The following is a 25,857-nucleotide window of genomic DNA, read 5'->3' as shown; positions in this document are numbered from 1 at the left end:
ACATCAAACACAGCCATTAATTGTTTTAGAACAGCAAATGTAATCTTAAAGAATGCTGGAAGCAAGTTCTGGTCATTACAGGCTGCTTAGCTAGGGGCTGATTAAGGAAAAAAATCTTGTAGTCTATTGAGGTCACTGTGATATCTTCTTTACGACATCATAAACACACAGACTACAAGATGGCTCCACCGAAAACTTGTCAGGTGACCTGATCACATGACCCTTTTATTAGATATCAGCAGTTGCATTACCATAGTAGTCCACTAGGTGGCGCTCTACACTACACCTCCCTCCTTAATGAAGAAGTAATCATAACAAAATAATCATCATACATTATGTGCATGGTTATACACACAACAAAAGATATGGACTTATTTTGCCATATTTACAAATCAAATTTAACCATTCGTATTCTGTTTTAAAGAGGATACCAATCTCGAACAGAACTTTCCAAACTTGGTGCCGACTTAGACATTCTAGGCTGATCTTAATAACATAAGAGCATAAGAAATAGGAGCAGCAGTAGGCCATACGGCCCCTCGAGCCTGTTCCGCCGTTCAATAAGATCTTGGCCGATCTGATCATGGACTCAGCTCCACTTCCCTGCCCACTCCCCATAACCCCTTATCATTTATATCTATCTTAAATTTCTATCTTAAATTTATTCAATGTCCCAGCTTCCACAACTCTCTGAGGCAGCGAATTCCACAGATTTACAACCCTCTGAGAGAAGAAATTTCTCTTCATCTCTGTTTTAAATGGGGGGTCCCTGAGTCTAAAATTATTGCCTCTAGTTCTAGTCTCCCCTATCAGTGGAAACATCCTCTCTGCATCCACCTTGTCAAGCCCCCTCATAATTTTATATGTTTTGGTAAGATCACCTCTCTTTCTTCTGAATTCCAATGAGTAGAGGCCCAACCTACTCAACCTTTCCTCATAAGTCAACCCCGGAATCAACCAAGTGAACCTTCTCTGAATTGCCTCCAAAGCAAGTATATCCTTTCGTAAATATGGAAACCAAAACTGCACGCAGTATTCCAGGTGAGGCCTCACCAATACCAGAGATGTTAGGCTAACTGGTATTGAGGAGAATTTTTCTCCAAGGGTAATCTTTGGACTCTCTACAACTTCAGACTATTTGTCTGCCTGACTCGGACTCAAATTCTTAAATTCTGACTTTCTCTTGGACTTGTTTCCAGTACACTTGATGTAGGGTTTGCTACTGGTACTCTACTTGTAACCAGACTATCTGATTCATCAGAAATAATCGAATCATTCCAACTTTCAACTCCTTCCACATCTGTCGGTAAAATATAATCTTTGTGAACAAATCTAACCTGTCCATAATCAAACATCTTGACCAAATATGTGCGAGGACCACATATCTTCACTACTCTTCCTGGTAACTACTTTAATCATTTATGCTGATGGTGCTTCACTCTCACCTTCTGATTCAATTTCACACTTCTCTCTCTTACTCAACGTCTATCATGATTCTCTTACTCTTTTAATTGCTTCTCTTCTACTAACTGTGCCAGGTTTGGCTTTAATAACAAGAACCTGGTTCCTGGCTGTTGTTTGAGAAACAACTGTGTTGGTGTTCTACCAGGGGTTGTATGAGGAGTATTACGATAAGTAGAACATTTGCAAAATTGTGGTCCAACGACAACTGCCGTTTATTTGGATTTAGATCCAACATTTGCTTGATGAGGGCACGTTTTACAATTTGTACTGTCCGCTCTGCTGCACCATTTGAAGCAGGGTGGTACGGTGGAACCTTGGTATGTTTCACACCGTTTTTGCTCATGAACTGTGCAAATTCTTCTGAAGCGACCCATTATCGAAACAATTTCTTCTGGGAGGTCATATGAAGAAAACAATCTTCGCAATTTGTCTAGTGTTTTACGTGTTGTTATTTTCCACATCGGAAACATCTCTACCCACTTCGAATGGCTATCAATCACAATGAACAATTGCTGTCCTTCTAGCTCAACATAATCTATATGTATCCTTTGCCACAACCTGGGAGGCCATTTCCATGGCTGTAATAGTACTGATGGTGGTTTCTTATTTACCGATTGACATGTTGTACACTGACTAACGATGTACTCTTTATCTTTATCTAGACTTGGCCACCATAAGTAACTGCATGCAAAACTCTTGGTCAAGCACATTCCCAATGCTGGTCATGAAGATCTCTTAACAATTTAGACCTGAACCTATTTGGAATAATTATTCTTGCACCCCACATGATATAATCTTTATCCATTGATAATTCATTCCTACGAATGAAGTATGGATGAATATTTTCCTCTGATACCTAGTTGGCCAGCCATTCACTATGTAATCATACACCTTTGACATAACTGGGTCACGTTTGGTTACTCTACCAATCTCCTCAGCTGTGACTGGCAGTTCATGAATGTATGAAAAATAGAACACTTCTTCCCCATTGTGTATAACTTATGATGGGGATGGCAACCTGGACATAGTATCAGCATTTCCATCTGACTTAGGTTCTTAGGTACAACAGCAATGGATGTAGCCCAATTACTTAGATCTACGTTAGAAATAATGTTCTCAGTTTCTAGTCTTTTGAGTTCTTGCTCAACTTTTTCCGTGAGTGCGTATGGTACGGGATGTGGCTTGCAGTAAACTGGTCTTGCGTACTTCTGTCCTCTGACACTCGTCTTGAAGCCTTGGATCGGACTGCCTGTTTCGCAGAATACCTTCAGATACTGCTTGATGACATCATCCTCAATGAAAATCTCGTTTCAACACGAAAAATCTCATTCCAATCCAGTTTCAGTGACCCCAACCAATTTCTACCTATCAAGGCAGACTTGTCTCCTGACACTACTAAGAGAGGCAAGCTCTGAAACTGATCCTTGTATTTCAGCGGTACGGTGATATGTCCTACAACAGGGATTTGCTCTCCTGAGAAGCTTCACAGCTCCATGTTCGACTTCTCCAGTGGAAAATCACTCAACTTGTCAAGATATAGCGATTCCGGTACTACACTCACGGATGCATCAGTATTGATTTCCATGGGTATCCTGGTTCCTGCAATGTCTACTTGGATAACGATACTTCGCAAATTGCTGTTAGATACCCTTGTGCTTCTGATGATGTGTATCTCCAAAACCTCCTCACCCTGTTGCTTTTTTTCAATGCTATGTAGTCTCTGGCAATTTCTACTTATAGCCTTGAAAGTCGGTTTACTCTTCAGTTGGCATGCCTTTGCAAGATGTCTAGTTTTCTTGCAGAAGGAACACTCTGCCTTCACATATGGACAGCTTTGAGCAATGTGTTGTCCCAGACACTGATAGCATGACTTCAATTTACTGTTACCATGGCCAGTTGCTGAGGCCTTGGTGCCCATTTGCCTTTTTCTTTTAACCTGCAGGCGATTCACCTTGGTTGTTTGATGACTGGAAATAGTACGAAATTCTCGGGAATATTGGTCGACCATATCCACTGACCTAGCTGTCTGACAAGCTAAATCAAAAGTTAAGTTAAGAGTTGTCAACAACTTTCTTCTGATTGCTTCATTTTTCACTCCATAAACAAAGTGGTCACACAATACTCGGTCCTGAAAGTTTCTGAAATGACAGTGAATGGATAGCTTTTTTAAAGCTACAATGTACTCACTGATACTCTCATCAATGAATTGATCCTGTATTCCAAAACTATAACTTTCTGCAATTTCCAGGGGCTCAGGACTGTAGTGCTGTTCTAACTTGGTTAGAATCTCTGTCAGTGGAGTGTCCTTTGCCTTGATGCGCACAAGCACATTTTCAGGGTTTCATACACCTCAGGGCCTGCTTTAATGAGAAAGATAGCCCGTTTTCTTTCTAAAACCACCTGGTTACGATTTTCATCATTGGGGACTTCGATGATACTATTTGTGTGGAAAAACATTTCTAGCACCTCAACATACACTCTGAAAGTCTCAGTCGTGATGGAACTCACCCAAGCACCCTATTATTCCCATAGGCGCGGCCATCTGGTCTCTGGCAATGTCAACAGTGTGCTAGAAATTTACCTTGGATTTTTAGCCGTGCTGCAAAACAAAGAATCTCTCCAAGTGTCCCTGTTGGTTGGCTAGATTAATCAATAGAAAAATTTCAGCTAGGGAATCCGATTATCCTATCCTCGTTCGCCAATGTGATATCTTCTTTACGACATCATAAACACGCAGACTACAAGATGGCTCTACCGAATACTTGTCAGGTGACCTGGCCACGTGACCCTTTTATTATTATACATCAGCAATTGCATTACCAGAGTAATCCACAGGTGGAACAGTAGTCCATTAAGTGGAGCTCTCTATTGCAGTCACGAATCTCAAGTGGCTAGTGATGTAAAGCCAATAAGTTGTAAGTTGATGTGGGTTTATGAAAGGGAGAACATGGGCAGTGATTTCCTCAGGGCTACTGATGCTCTACCGTGGAACTATGTTTCCACCACACTGACTGTGAAGTTATACTAGCAGAGTGGCAGCAGCTCTGAGGGAATTCGCAGCTCATATCACTGAGGAGCATTTTGTCAGATACTAGTCATGTCTGGTATCCACTAATACTTTTAACCTCCTCCCTTCCCATCACCCAGGGCCCCAAACACTCCTTCTAGTGAAACAGCGATTTACTTGAATTTCTTTCAATTTACTATACTGTATTTACTGTTCACGATGCAGTCTCCTCTACATTGGGGAAACCAAGCGCAGATTGGGTAACCGTTTTGTGGAACAGCTCCATTCAATCTGCAATCATGACCCCAAGCTTCCGGTCGCCTGTCATTTTAATTTGCCGTCCCACTCACTGCCCTCTCGGTCCTTGGCCTACTATACTGTTTCAATGAAGCTCAATATAAGCTGGAGGAACAGCACCTCATCTTTCTATTCGGCACTTTACAGCCTTCCAGACTTAGCACTGAATTCAACAATTTTAGATCATAACCTCTCCCATTTTTTTTTAGATGGCAGTTGTTGCTGATGGTTCTGATATTCTTATATACACCTCCTCTCGAACCATCTTTTGTTTCTCTATTTATCCCATTACCATCTCCTGTCACTTTGCATTATCATCCCTTGTGTCGTTTAATCACTTCTGCCTTCCACCCTATCAGAGAACTTCCCTTTTATTCTTTCCTCCTCTTCCCCCTTTTCCTGCCTCTGTATTTGCTTAAAATCTGTAACATCTCTAACTGTTTCCAGTTGTGACGTGCTCAACATGGCACTGATGACACTGCCTGCCTTCTGCCCCACTCCTGACTCGCTTCCGCCCCTCTGCCACCCTCAACACTGCCCCGTTGATTTTTAAAGACAAAAGTAGGCAATTTCCCTCTATTCCCCACCCCATCAGTACTGGCGGTAATTCGTCAGTAAATTTTAATTATCCGCCCTAATGGGGTGGAGGGCAATTTCGGCCCCTTAGATTTTTCAACTTATTTCAATAACGCTATTGATATTTTTCATTCTGAACTAATTTTCTTGAATATCATCAGAGGTGTACATTTTTAATTGGCTATGTTTCATATTGTTCTACACTGATTTTAGATTTGGATAAATTTCCCTGGGTTGTTCCAACTGCAGAATACAACCGTGAAAAGATACAATCCTAAATATCACTGCTAAAAAACACATACACAGTAAAAGTTGGGCTGCAGTGTGCACAATTTAAATTTATAGATAATATTAAAAGCTTAAAAAGTTAAGCCTGGCATCTTTATCTAAGATATCATCGATATCATCATTCTAACAGTGTGCTACAATTTGTGAAACACTTTAGCCAAATTTTTATTTTGCAGACCGTAAATGTAGGCTATTTAATTTCTCATTTGGAAATGTCTGCAGTGCAACTGACACAGACACCTTCGAATCTGTCATCAGTTCTGAGCTCCGGATGCCAATTCTGTTTGAAAATCTAAGAAACAAGGTGAGGCTTGGCGAGGATCACTTCTTAAAAAATAAACTTTTTCAGGCACCATTTTGGGTGTTGTTGTCTTTAACTTTTAACTCATAATGTTTAAATAAGTGTGCTTATTTGAGGCAATCAAAACAGCATGCATTAGTGCTATAAAGTCACTCTTGGCAGTAATTGTGCAGAAATTTATCTCAGCAGCTCAGAGTGCGCGATAGGCTAGATTGTAAAAGTTGAGAAGTAACTAGTTTGATGAGCTGAATGGCCTTTCTTAATCTGTGCTGTCAGATGTCACTGAGCATGACTGTACAGCAAACAGTTATAACAAACTTCCTAAACTATGTCAAATAACATTACAGGAAGGGCTAATGAGCCGCTAATATTTTTTATTGTGTGATGCTGAAAAGTTATATAGCCTGTGTATGCCATTCAAGAAACTCATTCTGGGTAGTCTTTGGAAAATTCACCACAAAATATTGCGAACATAAATTTTACCTCAGGTTGGAAGTCCGGGAACTTGAGACTCCTGTCAAATAGTTCATAAAGGATTATAGGAATACTCTCAACACAGCAAAAAGTTTTATATTCAGGTAGGTGGGTCATTAAAAATGAATGCATTAGTCCCAGTCGCAGACAAATGCCTGTGTTAAAAACAGGTGTATGAACTCCATCTTCAGCGTTATTCATAGCACACTTCAATAAATCTGTATCAACTGAAAGAAAAATATTTAAGGATTTAATTTTAAAATACAAATTTAAAATATCTCAAGTATTCAGAACTAAAGATCTTTTGCTCCACAACAATAATGTTACAACACATCTATGACTGGTGTCAATTGCTACACTTTTGTAACTGTAATAAATCTTTACATTGCCCAGTTTTTAACCCACATTACTAAATTAATATTATACTCATCAGCTCTTTGAACCAACAACATTCACTAATAGGTGAGAACATCAACATAAATTTAAAATGTAGGGGCAGTTAGTATATTGCTCATTCAGGTTGTCAGTTTGTCTCTCAGGTCTGGGCTTGAATCAAGCAAGAATAACGTCCCTTCTCTATATCAATAAGAAAAGAGTCCCTTTTCTTGCCAAGTGTAACCAAAATGAGTGAATAGTCTTAATCCAGTTCCAAATGGGAAAGGGCTTATTGTACAAAACTGCTCCTATTTTGCAATCTATGGCTAGAGTTGTAATGTATGCATCCGTGAGGATGCTCACAGGTTTGTAGAGCTGTTGTTGCAGCCCCTCTTCCATCATCTTATGGGGCTGCTCCTTGATGTCTGGCTGCAATTCAGTCTCACGCTCCTGATCTTTGGGCACCCGGCAGGCAGGTAAGAGAGCCTCCTCGCAGGACTGCTCCTGGGCCTGGCCAAGGTGGCCATTAACCGGCCCAAGCAGCGGGCGGTCAAAGGGGTTGTTCAACCCGACTGCCTGCCTCTCTTCCACAGCTATGTTAACGCCAGGGTGTCCATGGAGATGGAGTATGCGGTGTCCACCAGTACACTTGCGGCCTTCCACCAGAGGTGGGCACAGGAGGGACTGGAGCACTTGATTTAAAGTTACAATTAAAATAGTTGTAGAGCAGTTGAGTTGGAGTGGCTTAACCAGTCATGTGATGTTCACAAGACTCGTTAAAACCCCAGCTAGTTGGGTTCGGGAAATCCACGATTAGGCAGGTGGTTGTGAGCCTGATGGATGAACTGGTAACTCTCAAACCAGTGTCCTAAGCTTAAATAAAGGAGACTACAAAGGTATGAAGGCAGAGTTGGCTAAAGTGGACTGGGAAAATAGATTTAAGTATGGGATAGTTGACAAGCAGTGGCAGACATTTAAGAAGATATTTCATAACTTCCAACAAAAATATATCCCAATGAGAAGGAAAGACTGTAAGAGAAGGGATCCGTGGCCAACTCATCATCATAGGCAGTCCCTCGGAATCGAGGAGGACTTGCTTCCACTCCCAAAGTGAGTTCTTTGATGGCTGAACAGTCTGATGCGAGAGCCACAGACCCTGTTACAGGTGGGACAGACATTCATCGGGGGAAGGGGTCGGTAGGGCTGGTTTGCCATGCGCTTCTTCCACTGCCTGTGCCTGGCCTTTTCATGCTCCTTGTGTCGAGACTCAAAGAGCTCAACGCCCTCCCGGATGGACTTTCCTCACCTCGGGCGGTCTGCGGCCAGGTGTCAGTGGTGATGTCGCACTTTACCAGGGAGGCTTTGTGAGTGTCCTTATAACGTTTCCGCTCTCCTCCTTTGGTTTGTTTACCATGAAGGAGCTCCACATAAAGCATTTGCTTAGGGAGTCTCGTATCTGACATGCGTACTATGCGGCCTGCCCAGCGAAGTTGATCGAGTGTGGTTAGTGCTTCAATACTGGGGATGTTAGCCTGGTCAGGAGATTTGCAAGATCTTGCGGAGACATCGTTGGTGATATATCTCCAGCGACTTGAGGTGCCTTCTGTACATCGTCCACGCCTCTGACCCATACAGGAGGGCGGGTATTGTTACAGCCCTGTAGACTATGAGTTTGGGGGTAGATTTGAGGGCCTGGTCTTCAAACACTCTTTTCCGCAGGCGGCCGAAGGCTACGCTGGCGCACTGGAGGCGATGCTGAATCTCCGCATCAATGTCTGCCTTTGTTGATAAGAGGCTCCCGAGTAATGGGAAATGGTCCACGTTGTCCAGAGCCGCGCCGTGGAAAACATAGAAACATAGAAAATAGGTGCAGGAGTAGGCCATTCGGCCCCTCTAGCCTGCACCGCCATTCAATGAGTTCATGGCTGAACATGCAACTTCAGTACCCCATTCCTGCTTTCTCCCCATACCCCTTGATCTTGAACTTGATGATTGGAGGGTAGTGCTGTGCGGCGATGACAGGCTGGTGAAGGACCTTTGTCTTACGGATGTTAAGTGTAAGGCCCATGCTTTCATATGCCTCAGTGAATACATTGACTATATCCTAAAGTTCAACTTCTGAATGTGCGCAGATGCAGGCGTCGTCCACATACTGCAGCTCAACGACTGAGGTTGGGGTGATCTTGGACCTGGCCTGGAGGCGGCGTAGGTTAAACAGCTTCCCACTGGTTCTGTAGTTTAATTCCACTCCAGCGGGGAGCTTGTTGATTGTAAGATGGAGCATGGCGGCGAGGAAGATTGAGAGGAGGGCCGGAGCGATAACGCAGCCCTGTTTGACCCCGGTCCGGACGTGGATTGGGTCTGTAATGGATCCGTTGATAAGGATCAAGTCCTGCATGTCATCGTGAAGCAGGCGAAGGATGTTGACAAACTTTTGGGGGCATCCGAAATGGAGGAGGACGCTCCATAGACCCTCACGTTGACAGTGTCAAAGGCCTTTGTAAGATCGAAAAAGGCCATGTATAAGGGCTGGTGCTGCTCCCTGCATTTTTCCTGCAACTGGCGCGTTGCAAAGATCATATCTGTTGTGCCCCGTAGGGGACGAAATCCGCAGTGTGATTCCGGGAGAAGCTCCTCGGCCACAGGGAGAAGACGATTGAGGAGAACTGGAGCGACAACTTTCCCAGTGGCTGAAAGCAGGGAGATTCCCCTGTAGTTGCCGCAGTCGGACTTGTCCCCCTTTTTAAAAATAGTCACAATCACTGCATCTCTCAGATCTCCCGGCATGCTCTACTCCCTTCAGATGAGAGAGATGAGGTCATGTATCCGCGCCAACAGCGCCTCTCTGCCATATTTTAGCGCCTCAGCAGGGATTCCATCTGCACCCGTAGCCTTGTTATTCTTAAGCTGTTTTATGGCTTTGCCTACCTTGTGCAACGTTGGAGTTTCACTGAGGTGGTGGCGGGTGGCATGCTAACTAAGGAAATAAGGGATGGTATCAAATTGAAAATTAGGGCATACAATGAGGCCAAGACTACTGGGAGGCCAGAGGATTGGGAAACGTTTAAAAGCCAGCAAAGAACAACTAAAAAAAAAATCATAGAGAGGGAAGATAGATTATGAAAGTAAACTAGCATGGAATATAAAAACAATGAGAGTTTCTACAGGTACATAAAAAGGAAAAGAGTGGCTAAAGTAAATGTTGGTCACCTGGAGGATGAGGCTGGGGAATGAATAAAGGAGAACAGGGAAATGGCAGAGATGTTGAACAAATATTTTGTATCGGTCTTCACAGTAGAAGACACTAAAAACATCCCAATAGTGGATAATCGAGGGCTATAGGAAGGGAGGAACATAATACAATCACTATCACTAAAGAAGTAGTACTCGGTAAAATAATGGGACTAAAGACGGACAATTCCCCTGGACCTGATGGCTTACATGCTAGGGGCTTTTAAAGGAAGTGGCTACAGAGATAGTGGATGCATTGGTTGTAATCTACCAAAATTCCCTGGATTCTGGGGCGGTCCTAGCGGATTGGAAAACCACAAATGTAACACCCCTATTTAAAAAAGGAGGCAGACAGAAAGCAGGAAACTATAGACCAGTTAGCCTAACATCAGTCGTTGGGAAAATGCTGGAGTCCATTATTAAGGAAGCTGTAGCGGGACATTAGGAAAAGCATAATTCAATCAAACAGAGTCAGCGTGGTTTTATGAAAGAGAAATCATGTTTGACAAATTTGCTGGAATTCTTTGAGGATGTAACGAGCAGGGTGGATAAGGGGGAACCAGTGGATATGGTGTATTTGGATTTCCAGAAGGCATTCGATAAGGTGCCACATAAAAGGTTACTGCACAAGATAAAAGCTCACAGGGTTGGGGGTAATATATTAGCATGGATAGAGGATTGGTTAACTAACAGAAAACAGAGAGTCGGGATAAATGGGTCATTTTCCGGTTGGCCATCTGTAACTAGTGGGGTGCCGCAGGGATCGGTGCTGGGGCCTCAATTATTTACAACCTATATTAATGACTTGGATGAAGGGACTGAGTGTAATGTAGCCAAGTTTACTGATGATACAAAGATGGGTGGGAAAACAAATTGTGAGGAAGACACAACAAATCTGCAAAGGGATATAGACAGGCTATAGTGCGCAAAAATTTGGCAGATGGAGTATAATGTGAGAACGTGAGGTTATCCACTTGGGCAGAAAAGATAGAAAAGCAAATTATAATTTAAATGGAGAAAAATTGCAAAGCGCTGCAGTACACAGGGACCTGGGGGTCCTTGTGCATGAAACACAAAAAGTGAGTATGCAGGTACAGCAAGTAATCAGGAAGACAAATGAAATGTTGGCCTTTATTGCAAGGGGGATGGAGTATAAAAGCAGAGAAGTCCTTCTACAACTGTACAGGGTATTGAAGAGGCCACATCTGGAGTACTGCGTACAGTTTTGGTTTCCATATTAAAGGAAGGATATACTTGCATTGGAGGCTGTTCAGAGAAGGTTCACTAGGTTGATTCCGGAGATGAGGGGGTAGACTTATGAAGGTAGGTTGAGCCTATACTCATTGGAGTTCAGAAGAATGAGAGGTGATCTTATCGAAACATGTAAGATAATGAGGGGGCTCGACAAGGTGGCTGCAGAGAGGATATTTCCACTCATAGGGGAAAATAAAATTAGGGGATATAGTCTCAGAATAAGGGGTCGCCCATTTAAAACTGAGATGAGGAGGAATTTCTTCTCAGAGGGTTGTAAATCTGTGGAATTCTCTGTCCCAGAGAGCTGTGGAGGCTGGGTCATTGAATATATTTAAGGTATAGATAGACAGATTTTTGAGCGATAAGGGAATAAAGGTTTATGGGGAGCGGGCAGGGACGTGGAGCTGAGTTCATGATCAGATCAGCCATGATCTTATTAAATGGTGGAGCAGGCTTGAGGGGCCAGGTGGCCTTCTCCTGCTCCTATTTCTTAAGTTCTCATGTAATGTGAAATGTGATGTTAAACCTTTTGCTAATAAACCAACTAGTTTTTAGTAGCAATGTGTTGCTATGATTTCTTAAGCAAAGAACCCATGAAGCAAATACATTACAAGAATGAACAATGAAAAAATTCACAATGATGTAATAAGGTTGTTCTTCTGAGGTGGCTAAGTCACATTGTTGGGGTAGGTGGGAGAGAGTTTTACTCTTCACTCAACCTAAGTTATACCTTTTCTGGAACTCCTTGATATTGACAATTGATGGCACTAACATAAGCAAAAATATTCACTGAGAAGAAAGAAGTACATAAAACTTACAATCAAAGCTAATAAAAAAACGAGTCCATAAACTGAGTACACAGGTGCAATGGCCGTCAGCCAGTAGCACTCTCGTCTCTGAAGGTCAGAAGGTTGTGGGTTCAAGCCCAGCACTAGTAAGTTGAGCACATAAGCTGACAGTTTAGTGCAGCATTGCTGGATATATCGTCTTTTTGGATGAGATGTGAAGCGGAGGTCCCGCCTGCCCTCTCAGGTGGATGTAAAAGATCCCACGGCACTATTTGAAGAACAGGGGAGTTCTCCCCAGTGTCCTGGCCAATATTTATCCCTCAACCAAAGTCACTGACACAGAATTATCTGGTCATTGTCATAAGATCTGTTTGTGGAAGCTTGATGTGTGTACATTGGCTGCCCCGTTTCCATTTCAAAAGTACTTTATTGCCTGTAAAGTGCTATGGAATGTCCCGAGGTCATTAAACATGCTGTATAAATGCAAGTGTTTGATACCTTAATTTTCGCAGGTGCCATATTGTAGGGCAGAATCTGGCTCCACCAAGCTTCTGCTCCATTGAAGGCAAACAAAGGGATTGCACTCCGATCCATGTTGGAAGGTGTTGACAGCCTTCCCAGAGAATTTCACCCCAAGTGTCACTGATAGGCCTAATGCCTTACTGAGAGCAGGTCTAAGTTCTGTTGTGGGCCTGAATTTTAAACTGCAAATAGTAATCAATCTCAGATTGTTGTTACAGGTATTGTAGGATTGAATATTTTTTGAAATGACAACTTTCCTCTCTGCCCGATCCCGGTCCCAGGTTCCCCCCTCTTGTAGAGGAAGCTTGCTGCTCAGATTCAATCGCCTCTGTGAGACAGGCAACCTTGTTTGCTGCTATAGGAGCTGGTGCCTATGCCAATTATGTAAATGATCCTGTCCCTGGGATTTGGATGAGTGAAAGTGCTATCTCAAAAGGTGTGAAATGTGCAAGATACTATTCATTGCAAGGTAACGTTTGTACAAGTTTTGTGTGATATTTGTTTCCTCCACATGTAATTAGTTTAAATTGGATTTGATTAAATTGATTTTTATAGTTTTGATACTTGGCTTGATATTTCAGTTTTCATTAAGGTGAGGGAATGGGGATGGAAAGCTTTTGGTGCCAGCTTCAAATATTTCAAAGGTTGGTCAAATACAACAACAACTTATATTTATATAGCACCTTTAATGTAGAAAAATGTCCCAAGGTATTCCACAGATGTATAATTTGACAAAAGTGTACACCAACACAGAGGAGTAGATATCTGATGGAGTAACCAAAAGCTTGGCCGAAGAGCTGGATTTTAAGTAGGGTCTTAAAGGAAGAGAAGAAGCTGGAATTTACAGAGGGAATTTCAGAGCAGGGGCCTAGATGGCAGATGGCAAGCAATCAATGGTGATCCAAAACATGGGTGGAAGTGCACAAAAAAGGAGGGGTGAGGTCATGAAGGACTTTAAACATAAGAATGCAAATTTTATTTTTGATTCATTAGAGGCCTGGGAGCCAATGAAGGTCAGCAAGGGCAGGGATGATGAGTCAACAGGATATGATACATAGTTTTCAATAAGCTGAAGTTTACAGAAAGTGGAGGTAGGAGACCAGCTAGTAGAATAGTCGAGTGTCGAGGTGACAAATGGATGGATCAGAGTTTCAGCACAAGGTGGGCTGAGGCAGGAGCTGAAGTGGGTGAGTTGAATAGATGTTTCGGGGTCTGGTTCAGCCTAAGACAATGAGCAAGGAGGGGGATGGAATCAGTAGTCAGCATATGGAGTTTGTGGTGGGCACTGAAGACAATAGCTTCAGTCCCAATATTTAATTAAAACCTTAGGGGGGCTCCGGAGGTAACAGCGCAAGATGGGAAGAGAAGCCATTGCTGAAGATGCTCTGGCTATGATTGTGTAAGTAAGAATGGAACCAAGTGAGGGCAATCCCACTGAGCAGAACAACAGAGGAGAGGCATTGGAGGAGGCTGGTATGTTCGACCGTGTCAAAGGCTGCCTAGAGGTCGAAGAGGATGAGGAGGGATAATAAACCAATGTCACAGTCAGAGAGGATGTAATTTATGACTTTGATAAGGGCCGTTTCAGTGCTGTGACAAGGATGGAAACCTGCTTGGAGAGATTCAAACATGGAGTTGCAGGAAAGGTGGGCACAGATTTGGGAGGCGATAACATGTTCAAGAACTTTGGAGAGAAGGTTGAAAATGGAGGTGAAGGTGAAGAGCACCACGGAGATGGGTTTAAGGAGATGGTTGGTAGTGAAGAAAAGAAGTAGGAGGTTATCTTTGCTCTCCTCAATGATCCTGGAGTAGTTTGCGGTTTAGCGGAGGAGAGTACAGCCCAATAGCACTTGTTGTGATCCAGCCACATATGGTGATTTTTGGCTAAACCACTTGTGCTCTAGATTTGCTCAAGTATGTGCCCCTTGGACTTAAGTGAGTGAAGCTGGAGGTTATAAGAACATAAGAAATAGGAACAGGAGTAGGCCATATGGCCCCTCGAGCCTGCTCCGACATTCAATAAGATCATGGTTGATTTGGTCATGGACTCAGCTACACTTCCCCGCCCGCTCCCCATAACCCATTATCCCCTTATCATTTAAAAACTGTCTATTTCTGTCTTAAATTTATTCAATGACCCAGCTTCCACAGCTCTCTGAGGCAGCAAATTCCACAGATTTACAACCCTCAGAGAAGAAATTTCTCCTCATCTCAGTTTTAAATGGGCAGCCCCTTATTCTAAGATCATGCCCTCTAGTCTCCCCGATCAGTGGAAACATCCTCTCTGCATCCACCTTGTCAAGCCCCCTCATAATCTTATATGTTTCGATAAGATCACCTCTCATTCTTCTGAATTCCAATGAGTAGAGGCCCAAGCGACTCAACCTTTCCTCATAAGTCAACCCCCTCATCCCCGGAATCAACCGAGTGAACCTTCTCTGAACTGCCTCCAAAGCAAGTATATCCTTTCGTAAATATGGAAACCAAAACTGCACGCAGTATTCCAGGTGTGCCCTCACCAATACCTTATATAGCTGTAGCAAGACTTGCCTGCTTTTATACTCCATCCCCTTTGCAATAAAGGCCAAGATACCATTGGCCTTCCTGATCACTTGCTGTACCTGCATACTATCCTTTTGTGTTTCATGCACAAATACCCCCAGGTCTTGCTGTACTGCGGCACTTTGCAATCTTTCTCCATTTAAATAATAACTTGCTCTTTTATTTTTTTCTGCCAAAGTGCATGACCTCACACTTTCCAACATTATACTCCATCTGCCAAACTTTTTGCCCACTCACTTAGCCTGTCTATGTCCTTTTGCAGATTTTTTGTGTCCTCCTCACACATTGCTTTTCCTCCCATCTTTGTATCGTCAGCAAACTTGGCTACGTTACACTCAGTCCCTTCTTCCAAGTCGTTAATATAGATTGGAGGATCAACCGAAATAGGAGATTAAAAGTTTTGCTGGGGACCAGGGAATCAATGGTGGACATGAGGGAATGGATAAGCAGATTGATGGCTCCATATTATGTAGAATGAAGGGCCAAAGACTCGGCAGCAGGGGTTTAGGGAATACAGTTGTCACAGAAGGGGTTGGAGTGGCTGGGGGAATGTGATGGCAAGAGATATATGGAAGTGGTTGCAGATGGTTTTGAAGCAAGAGAAAATAGGAGTAGCCAGGGATTAAGAGAATGGCCATGAATATGGGTAGGCGAGACTAGAGAAGCTGGGGTTGTTCTCCCTAGCAGAGAGAAGGTTAAGGGGAGATTTAATACAGGTGTTCAAAATTATGAATGGTTTTGATAGCATAGATAGGGAGAAACTGTTCTCATTGGCAGGAAGGTCACTAACCAAAGGACACAGATTTAAGACAACTGACAAAAAAACAGATAGGAAATTAGAATTTTTTTATGCAGTATGTTGTTACGATCTGGAATGCACTGCCCGAAATGATGGTAAAAGCAGATTCAATGATAACTTTCAAAAGGTGATTGGATATATACTTGAATAGGAAAAAAACTTGCAAGGCAATGGGGAAAGTGCAGGGGAGTGGGACTAGTTGGATAGCTCTTTCAAAGAGTCAGCCGAGGCACGATGGGCCGAATGCCCTCTTTATATGCTGTATGATTCAATTAAAGCTTATATGGAGTGAGATGTTTAAGGGGGAAAGGAGGGCAGTAAGTTCAGAGGAGAACTAGCAGGGCAAGCTGAGATGGGGGATTGAAATCACTGAGGATGAGGGAGGAAAGCTGGGTAAGAAACTCGGAGTGAGGCTTGTGAGAATAGAGAGCAAAGATTTTAAAGGAGGGTTGGAAGAAGGTGAGGTGCTCAAAGGAAGACAAAGTACTAGAGGAATAGGAGGACAGACTAGGTGTGATTAGGTGATAAGAGCCATACTGCCATTGCAGCAGTTTAGGCAAGGCAGGATGTTGGAAAATATAGGTGGGAAGGCAAGGGGCAAGGTGTCATCACCCATGAGCCAAATTTCAGTCAAAGCCTTCTTAAGGCCCTAAGTATGATGAAGACCAGGGTAATAGATTGGAGAAAAGCTGATTTTGAGGGGCTGAGAATAGAACTTGGGAACATAAAATGGACAGCAATATTGGCAAACAATGAAGTCGAACAGCAATGGAAAACATTTAAAACGGTGTTCAACAGAGCGCAGGAAAAATATATTTAGCTAAAAAACAAAAACAAGCTAAACACTAATGAGACACCATGGATGAATATAATAATGAATAGTCAGCATGGATTTCAAGAGGGAAAGTGTTGCTTGACCAACCTCGTTGAATTTTTTGAAGAGGTAATAGAGAAAGTAGACAAGGGTAATGCAGTAGATGTAATTTATCTAGATTTTCATAAGGCCTTCGATAAGATCAGCATCATCATCATAGGCGGTCCCTCGAACGAGGATGACTTGCTTCCACGAGTTCACAGGTGTTTTGATGAAGGACCCGATGTTCCAGTCCTGAACTCCAATTGAGGGGGTGGACGATGTCTGTGCGTGGATTTTTTTAACGTGTGGTGGCCGTTGCACCCCAGCCACCACACAGACTTGACAGAGCTAGGTCTTGGACCAGTGGCAAGGGTTAACCAGGATGACCGGAGACCTGCTCTGCTGCACGGACCTAGTGCGCACACATATCGCAGTGTGGGCTGGCCCGTGCTGCCCCTGGGGCCCTCGGCTCTTCTGGGCCCCGTACCCTCATCTGTCACACCTCCGCCACGATCCTTCACCGCCCCTCCGCCACAAACATTCACCGCACCTCGCCACAAGCACTCGGCGCTCATCCGCCCCACTCCGCTGTATCTGGGCCCAGCGATAAGATACCCCATAATAGACTGATGAACAAGGTCAGAGAATGCGGAGTCAGAGGACAAGTAGCAGAATGGATAGCTAGCTGGCTTCAGGACAGAAAGCAGAGAGTAGGGGTAAAGGGTAGCTATTCACAGTGGCAGAAGGTGGGAAATAGTGTTCCGCAAAGATCAGTGCTAGGACCACTTTTGTTCACAATTTATATTAATGATTTAGACTTTGGAATCAAAAACACAATTTCTAAATTTGCGGATGACACCAAATTGGTAGTTAATACTGAGGGCTGCAACAAATTACAAGAAGACATGAATAAACTTACAGAATAGGCATACAATTGGCAAATGAAATTCAACACAGATAAATGCGAGGTATTATTTTGTTAGGGAGATGAGGGAGGTCACTTATTACTTGGAGGGAGAGAGTCTGGGTGGGGTAGAGGAGCAAAGGAATCTCAGAATACAAATACACAAATCACTAAAAAATAGCGGCACAGGTTAACAAGGCCATAAAGTAAGCAAACCAGGCACTTGGCTTTATTTCTAGAGGGATAGAATTGAAAAGTAAAGAAGTTATACTAAACGTATCGAATCTTGGAGCAGTGAGAACAATTCTGGTCATCAGATTATAAAAAGGATATAGTGGCATTGGAGAGGGTGCAGAAAAGATTTACAAGGATGATACCAGAAATGCGAGGATGTACCTATCAGAAAAGGATGAACAGGCTGGGTCTCTTTTTGCTTGAAAAAAGAAGGCTGAGGGGTGACCTAATTGAGATATTTTAATCTGCAAAAGGTTTTGATAGAGTAGATACAGAGAGGATGTTTTCACTTTTAAGGAAGAGCATAACTAGAGGCCATCAATATAAGTTAGTCACCAAGAAATCAACTAGTGAATTGAGAAGAAGCTTCCTTACCCAGAGAGTGGTAAGAATGTGGAACTCACTACCACAGGGAGTAGTTGAGGCAAATAGTATAGATGCATTTAAGGGGAGACTAGATGAACATATCATCATCGTCATCGTAGGCAGTCCCTCGAAGCGAGGATGACTTGCTTCCACGCCAAAAATGGATGAGTTCACAGATGTTTCAATCATATTCCGGATCCCGAACTACATCCTGAAGTGTGGAAGATTCCTGTGCATGGATTTTTTTAACGTGTGGTGGCCGTTGCACCCCAGCCACCACATGGGCTTGACAGAGCTAGGTCTTGGACCAGTGGCAAGGATTAACCAGGACGACTGGAGACCAGCTCTGCAGTACGGACCTAGTGCACACACATATCGCAGTGTGGGCTGGCCCATGCTGCTCCTGGGCCCACGCCTCTGCTGGGCCCCGAAACTTCGTCTCTCCTGGGCCCCGATCACATCCCTCTATGAACTCTTGCCGCTCCTTCATCCCGACCTCACCGCTCCCGCTACACCTGCCCATACAGCACTCTTTTGTGCACCGAAAGAGTGGAAACACCTTCACCATTGTTCCTCAACGAAAGCCAGCTAGCAGTGGCCACGAGCCCTCTGTCAATGCAAATGAGATCTCTCGGGCAAATGGGACTAATGAGCAGTCAGTGGAAAATCCTGGTCCATCATTTGCCAAATTGGGGGCATTGTTAAAGAAGCGCTATCCTCCTGCTGAGGAGATACAGGTGATAGGAGGGTATCAGTCATTGGAAAGATCCTGTTTATCCAAGGGTGGCTCCACGAGAAAGAAGGCCAGGGCCATTAGAGGGAGCAGCATGCAGCGGCCCGACCCGGAAATCATCGCGGTCCCAGCCTGCAAGACCATCAGCAGGCTGGGGCCATTAGATGGAGCAGCAGTGTTATTGCAGGGAGCTGCGTGTGCTGCTGCAGGAGGGCGATGGCTGATAAGCATATGAGGGAGAAGGGAATAGAGGGTTATGCTGATAGAGTTAGATGAGGAAAGATGGGAGGAGGGTCAGGTGGAACATAAACTCCAGCATAGACTGGTTGGGCCGAATGGCCTGTTTCTGTGCCGTATATCCTATGTAATCCTATATAATCTTATGTAATCAAAGCCAGGTTGTCAATGCAACCATCCACAATAAGGTCGTAGATGTCAAGGGCTTTGTTTGGGAGTGAATGGACCTTCTGGAGGTGGCATGACTGGGCAACAAGAATTGGAGGAAACAGGAAAGAAGGGCCCAAGAAGGGACAAGAGAAAAAAAAGCACGAGTAGCTATGAGTTGAAGATTTCACTACACTACACCAACATTCCCCACATGATTGCACTTGAAGTTAATTTCCATTTCCCATATGAACCACCCTTTTCTAAAAGGAAGATTATTCAATTAATGCTGAATTATGGAAAGCTTGGGGTTATGAATTCATACCTAGTAATGGAATTGAAACTGAACTTATAACTTATGTTACATTAACATTTATGACCCTTATGTTATTAGAAAGAGAAAAATGTAAATTAATCAATCTGTGCTCGAATTTGATTATTAATCAAGACAAATGCCAAGAAAAACAGCAGATGACACAGACCAAATTAAAAAATAGACCTGCATCAACCCATGAGATCATTTGATTTCATAATATGTATTGGAGCTATTTTTGACTTTGGTTTATGAACATGAAGGAGTTTGAAAATAGTCTCGAGATCTATCAATGAATTAACGACAAATGTGTCTCCAATTACCTTTTTGTATTTGTGCCATAACAGTTTCAGTAGAACTAATCTTGACATCAGGATGTTGTGGAATTTCAGGATTCACATTTTGACTTGTACTTCGAACTAAAAAGATGAATACATACTAAATTAATTATCAAATTACCAACTATATTTGAATTCAAAGAGTAAAATATTTACTTTAAACTCTGTAGCCACCATTTTTAGAATCTATGCACCAGGATACTGTAATGAATCCAACCAATATCCCTTTATCTGCTTGTCACTAGTAAATATGTTGGATCAGTGTGAGCCTGTGGACGGATGCACCAACCGACAAGGACTTTGGAAAAGCTGATGCACAGCTTCAAATAGGCTGACACAAAACAATCCAACAACTCAAAAATTGTAAACTGGAAAACAGCTCTGAGGAGAGATCTACAAACAAGACCACTGTTTCAAGGCAACCGAGTAAGTTCAATTTCTTTCCATTTCAAACTTTTCATTAGTGTTTTAAGATCACATTCCACAATTCTATGTGTGAATGCACACGCACTTGTGTGTGTGCTTTTAAGCAAGCACAGGACAGGCTCACACTCCCCTCTCTGTACTTCTAGTCTGTGAATGCTTGTGTGTGTGAGTGTGTGTGTTGATATGAGACAAGTAGGGGTCCCTGTGCAGAAGCTGTTTGCTAAGGGATTTCTCGATAAACCAACTTGCATCGTGCTGGATTGAACTAGGCCCCTCTCCATAGCTCTGTGCTGGAAAGCAGAGTCTCGATTAAGGAGATCTTCAAAGTGCTCCTTCCAGCAGGCCCTGATTGCCTCGGTGTCCTAATGAATGTCTCCCCGTTTTTGGCCAGCAGTGGGGTGGGGCCTTGGGTGCTTGGGACGTAGATGGACTTAACTGCAGTGAAGAATCCTCGCACGACATGGCTGTCGGCCAGCTGCTGAATCTCCTGTGCTTTCTTCACCCACCATCTATTCTTTAGGTCACGGATTTTTTGTTGGAGCTCGGCTTTAAGCCGTCTGTAGAACTGCTTTGCTGCTCCCGAATTGGGTTGCTGCTTTAGGTTCAGAAATGTCCTGTGCTTGCGGTTTATTAGCTCCTGGATCTCCTGGTAATTTTCCAGTCCTGGTGTTTCTTGGTTGAGTGACCGAGCATCTCTTTGCAGGCGCTGGTTTTGGTGGCCTGGAGGGCAGACCGAGTGTTGTGGGTACTCTGCGTCTCGGGGTCATCGAGGGTCGCCAGTGAGGCACTGGCTGTATCTTCTTCTTAGGCGGTTCCTCGTATCGAGGATGACTTGCTATCACATCAAAAAGGGATGAATTCACAGGTGTTTCAATGAAGGACCTAATATTCCAGGTACTGAACTACATATTGAAGGGTGGAAGATGCCTGTGCATGGATTTTTTTAACGTGAGGTGGCCATTGCACACCAGCTACCACACAGTCTTGACAGAGCTTGATCTTGTTCCAGTGGCAAGGATTAACCAAGACGACTGAAGACCAGCTCTGCTGCACGGACCTAGTGTGCACACATATTGCAGTGTGGGCTGGCCTTGGCTGTATAGGGCTCTCTTAACTGGGTCTTGACACGGTCAACCAAGAGAGATTATGGAGCGTCCTCCTCCGTTTCGGATGCCCCTAAAAGTTTGTCACTATCCTCCGCCTGCCCCACAACAACATGCAAGCCGTGATCCTGACCAACGAATCCACCACAGACCCAATCCACGTCCGGATCAGGGTCAAGCAGGGCCACATCATCGTGCCATTGCTCTTCTTCATCATCCTCACTGCAATGCTCCATCTCACACTCAACAAGCTCCCCGCTGGAGTGGAACTAAACTACAGAACCAATGGGAACCGGTTCAACCTTCGTCGCCTCCAGGCTAGATCCAAGGTCGTCCCATCTCTGTCATTGAACTACAGTACGCAGACGACGCTTGTGTCTTCGTATATTCAGAGGCTGAACTCCAAACCATCATCAACATCTTCACCGAGGCATACGAAAGCATGGGCCTTACACTAAACATCCGTAAGACAAAGGTCCTCCACCAACCTGACCCCACCACACAGCACTGTCCCCCAGTTATCAAAATCCACAGTGAGGCTTTGGACAACATGGAACATTTTCCATATCTCGGGAGCCTACGATGCAAGGGCAGACATAGAAACATAGAAAATAGGTGTAGGAATAGGCCATTCGACCCTTCGAGCCTGCACCACCATTCAATATGATCATGGCTGATCATTCACCTCAGTACCCCTTTCCTGCTTTCTCTCCATACCCCTTGATCCCTTTAGCCGTAAGGGCCATATCTAACTCCTTCTTGAATACATCTAACGAACTGGCATCAACAACTCTCTGCGGTAGAGAATTCCACAGGTTAACAACTCTCTGAGTGAAGAAGTTTCTCCTCATCTCGGTCCTAAATGGCTTACTCCTTATTCTTAGACTGTGACCCCTGATTCTGGACTTCCCCAACTTCAGGAACATTCTTCCTGCATCTAACCTGTCCAGTCCCGTCAGAATTTTATGTTTCTATGATATCCCCTCTAATTCTTCTAAAATCCAGTGACTACAGGCACAGTTGATCCAGTCTCTCCTCATAGGCCAGTCCTGCCATCCCGGGAATCAGTCTGGTGAACCTTCGTTGCACTCCCTCAATATCCTTCCTCAGATTAGGAGACCAAAACTGAACACAATATTCCAGGTGAGGCCTCACCAAGGCCCTGTACAACTGTAGTAAGATCTCCCTGCTCCTACACTCAAATCCCCTAGCTATGAAGGCCAACATGCCATTTGCCTTCTTCACTGCCTGCTGCACCTGCATGGCAACTTTCAATGACTGATGTACCATGACATCCAGGTCTCGTTGCACCTCCCCTTTTCCTAATCTGCCGCCATTCAGATAATATTCTGCCTTCATGTTTTTGCCACCATGCATTTGCCCACTCACCTAATCTGTCCAAGTCACCCTGCAGCCTCTTAGCATCCTCCTCACAGCTCACACCACCACTCAGCTTAGTGTCATCTGCAAACTTGGAGATATTACACTCAATTCCTTCATCTAAATCATTGATGTATATTGTAAATAGCTGGGTCCCAGCACTGAGCCCTGTGGCACCCCACTAGTCACTGCCTGTCATTGTGAAAAGGACCCGTTTATCCCGACTCTCAGCTTCCTGTCTGCCAACAAGTTCTCTATCCACGTCAATACATTACCCCCAATACCATGTGCTTTAATTTTGCACATCAATCTCTTGTGTGGGACCTTGTCAAAAGCCTTTTGAAAGTCCAAATACACCACATCCACTGGTTCTCCCTTGTCCACTCTACTAGTTACATCCTCAAAAAATTCTAGAAGATTTGTCAAGCATGATTTCCCTTTCATAAATCCATGCTGACTTGGACTGATCCTGTCACTGCTTTCCAAATGTGCTGCTATTTCATCTTTAATAATTGGTTCCAACATTTTCCCCAGTACTGATGTCAGGCTAACTAGTTGATAATTCACCGTTTTCTCTCTCCCTCCTTTTTTAAAAAGTGGTGTTACATTAGCTACCCTCCAGTCCATAGTAACTGATCCCAAGTCGATAGACTGTTGGAAAATGATCACCAATGCATCCACTATTTCTAGGGCCACTTCCTTAAGTACTCTGGGATGCAGACTATCAGGCCCTGGGGATTTATCGGCCTTCAATCCCATCAATTTCCCTAACACAATTTCCTGACTAATAAGGATTTCCTTCAGTTCCTCCTTCTTGCTAGAACCTCGGTCCCCTAGTATTTCCAGAAGGTTATTTGTGTTTCCCTTCGTGAAGACAGAACCAAAATATTTGTTCAATTGGTCTGCCATTTCTTTGTTCCCCATTATAAATTCACCTGATTCTGACTGCAAGGGACCTACGTTTGTCTTCACTAATCTTTTTCTCTTCACATATCTATAGAAGCTTTTGCAGTCAGTTTTTATGTTCCCTGCAAGCTTTCTCTCATACTCTATTTCTCCCATCCTAATTAGACCCTTTGTCCTCCTCTTTTGAATTCTAAATTTCTCCCAGTCCTCAGGTTTGCTGCTTTTTCTGGCCAATTTATATGCCTCTTCCTTGGATTTAACACTATCTCTAATTTGCCTTGTTAGCCACAGTTGAGCCACCTTCCCCGTTTTATTTTTACTCCAGACAGGGATGTACAATTGTTGAAGTTCATCCATGTGATCTTTAAATGTTTGCCATTGCCTATCCACCGTCAACCCTTTAAGTATCATTCGCCAGTCTATTCTAGCCAATTCACGTCTCGTACCTTTCTTTAAGTTCAGGACCCTTGTCTCTGAATTAACTGTGTCACTCTCCATCTTAATAAAGAATTCTACCATATTATGGTCACTCTTCCCCAAGGGACCTCGCACAACAAGATTGCTAATTAGTCTTTTCTCATTGCACATCACCCAGTCTAGTTGGTTCCTCGACATATTGGTCTCGAAAACCATCCCTAATACACTCCAGGAAATCCTCCTCCACCGTATTGCGACCAGTTTGGTTAGCCCAAACTATATGTAGATTAAAGTCGCCCACGATAACTGCTGTACCTTTATTGCACGCATCCCTAATTTCTTGTTTGATGCTGTCCCCAACCTCACTACTACTGTTTAGTGGTCTGTACACAACTCCCACTAGCGTTTTCTGCCCTTTGGTATTCCGCAGCTCTACCCATACAGATTCCATATCATCGAAGCTAATGTCCTTCCTTACTATTGCGTTAATTTTCTCTTTAACCAGCAATGCTACACCACCTCCTTTTCCTTTCTGTCTATCCTTCCTGAATGTTGAATACACCTGAATGTTGAGTTCTCAGCCTTGGCCACCCTGAAGCCATGTCTCCGTAATCCCAACTATATCATATTCGTCACTTGCTGCCTGCACAGTTAATTCGGCACCTTATTACAAATACTCCTCGCATTGAGGCACAGAGCCTTCAGGCTTGTCTTTTTAACACACATCGACGATGAGGTCCAACACCGCCTCCAGTGCACCAGTAGAGTCTTCGGTCACCTTCGGAAGAGAGTGTTCGAAAACCAGGACCTCAAATCTGGCACCAAGCTTATGGTCTACAGGACTGTAGCGATACCCGCCATCCTATATGGCTCAGAGACGTGGACCATATACAGTAGACACCTCAAAGCACTGGAGAAATACCACTAACGCTGCCTCAGCAAGATCCTGCAAATGCACTGGGAGGATAGACGCACCAACGTCAGTGTTCTCGCTCAGGCCAACATCCTCAGCATCAAAGCACTGACCACATTCGTCCAGCTACGTTGGGCGGGCCACATTATCCACATGCCCAACACGAGACTCCCAAAGCAAGCTCTCTATTCGGAACTCCTACACGGCAAACGAACCCCAGGTGGGCAGAGGAAACTTTTCAAGGACACCCTCAAAGCCTCCTTGATAAAGTGCAACATCCCCAATGGCACCTGGAAGTCCCTGGCCCAAGACCGCCCTAAGTGGAGGAAGAGCATCCAGGAGGGCGCTGAGCACCTCGAGTCTCGTCGCTGAGAGCGTTCAGAAAACAAGCGCAGGCAGTGGAAGGAGCGTGCAGCAAACCAGACTTTCCACCCATCCTTTCCTTCAACGACTATCTGTCTCACCTGTGACAGAGACTGAAATTCCTGTTTTTGACTGTACAGTCACCTGAGAACTCACTTTTAGAGTGGAAGCAAGTCTTCCTCGATTTTGAGGGACTGCCTATGATGATGATGATGTGCTGGAAAACTGGTGCAGTGCTGCCCTGATGCTGTGTAGCTGATAAACAGACTAATCTAAGGTAAAG

The 25,857-nt window shown here is 43.9% G+C and overlaps 1 protein-coding gene across 8 annotated transcripts in view; it reads right to left on the bottom strand.

Moving 5' to 3' along the window:
• cfap54 (cilia and flagella associated protein 54) overlaps positions 1-25,857 on the bottom strand; it is a 724,932-nt gene that overhangs the window by 27,948 nt on the left and 671,127 nt on the right. For all 8 annotated transcript variants that reach the window (XM_070897703.1, XM_070897704.1, XM_070897705.1 and 5 more), the window contains 2 exons: positions 20,052-20,147; positions 6,417-6,634 (listed from right to left, as the gene is read on the bottom strand). In XM_070897703.1, the coding sequence (XP_070753804.1) occupies positions 6,417-6,634; positions 20,052-20,147 (314 nt within the window). The remainder of the gene's footprint in view (positions 1-6,416; positions 6,635-20,051; positions 20,148-25,857) is intronic.

Source organism: Pristiophorus japonicus, chromosome 13 (assembly GCF_044704955.1).
Source record: "Pristiophorus japonicus isolate sPriJap1 chromosome 13, sPriJap1.hap1, whole genome shotgun sequence".
Taxonomy (NCBI): Eukaryota; Metazoa; Chordata; class Chondrichthyes; family Pristiophoridae; genus Pristiophorus; species Pristiophorus japonicus.
This window is presented reverse-complemented; position numbering and strand designations above follow the sequence as displayed.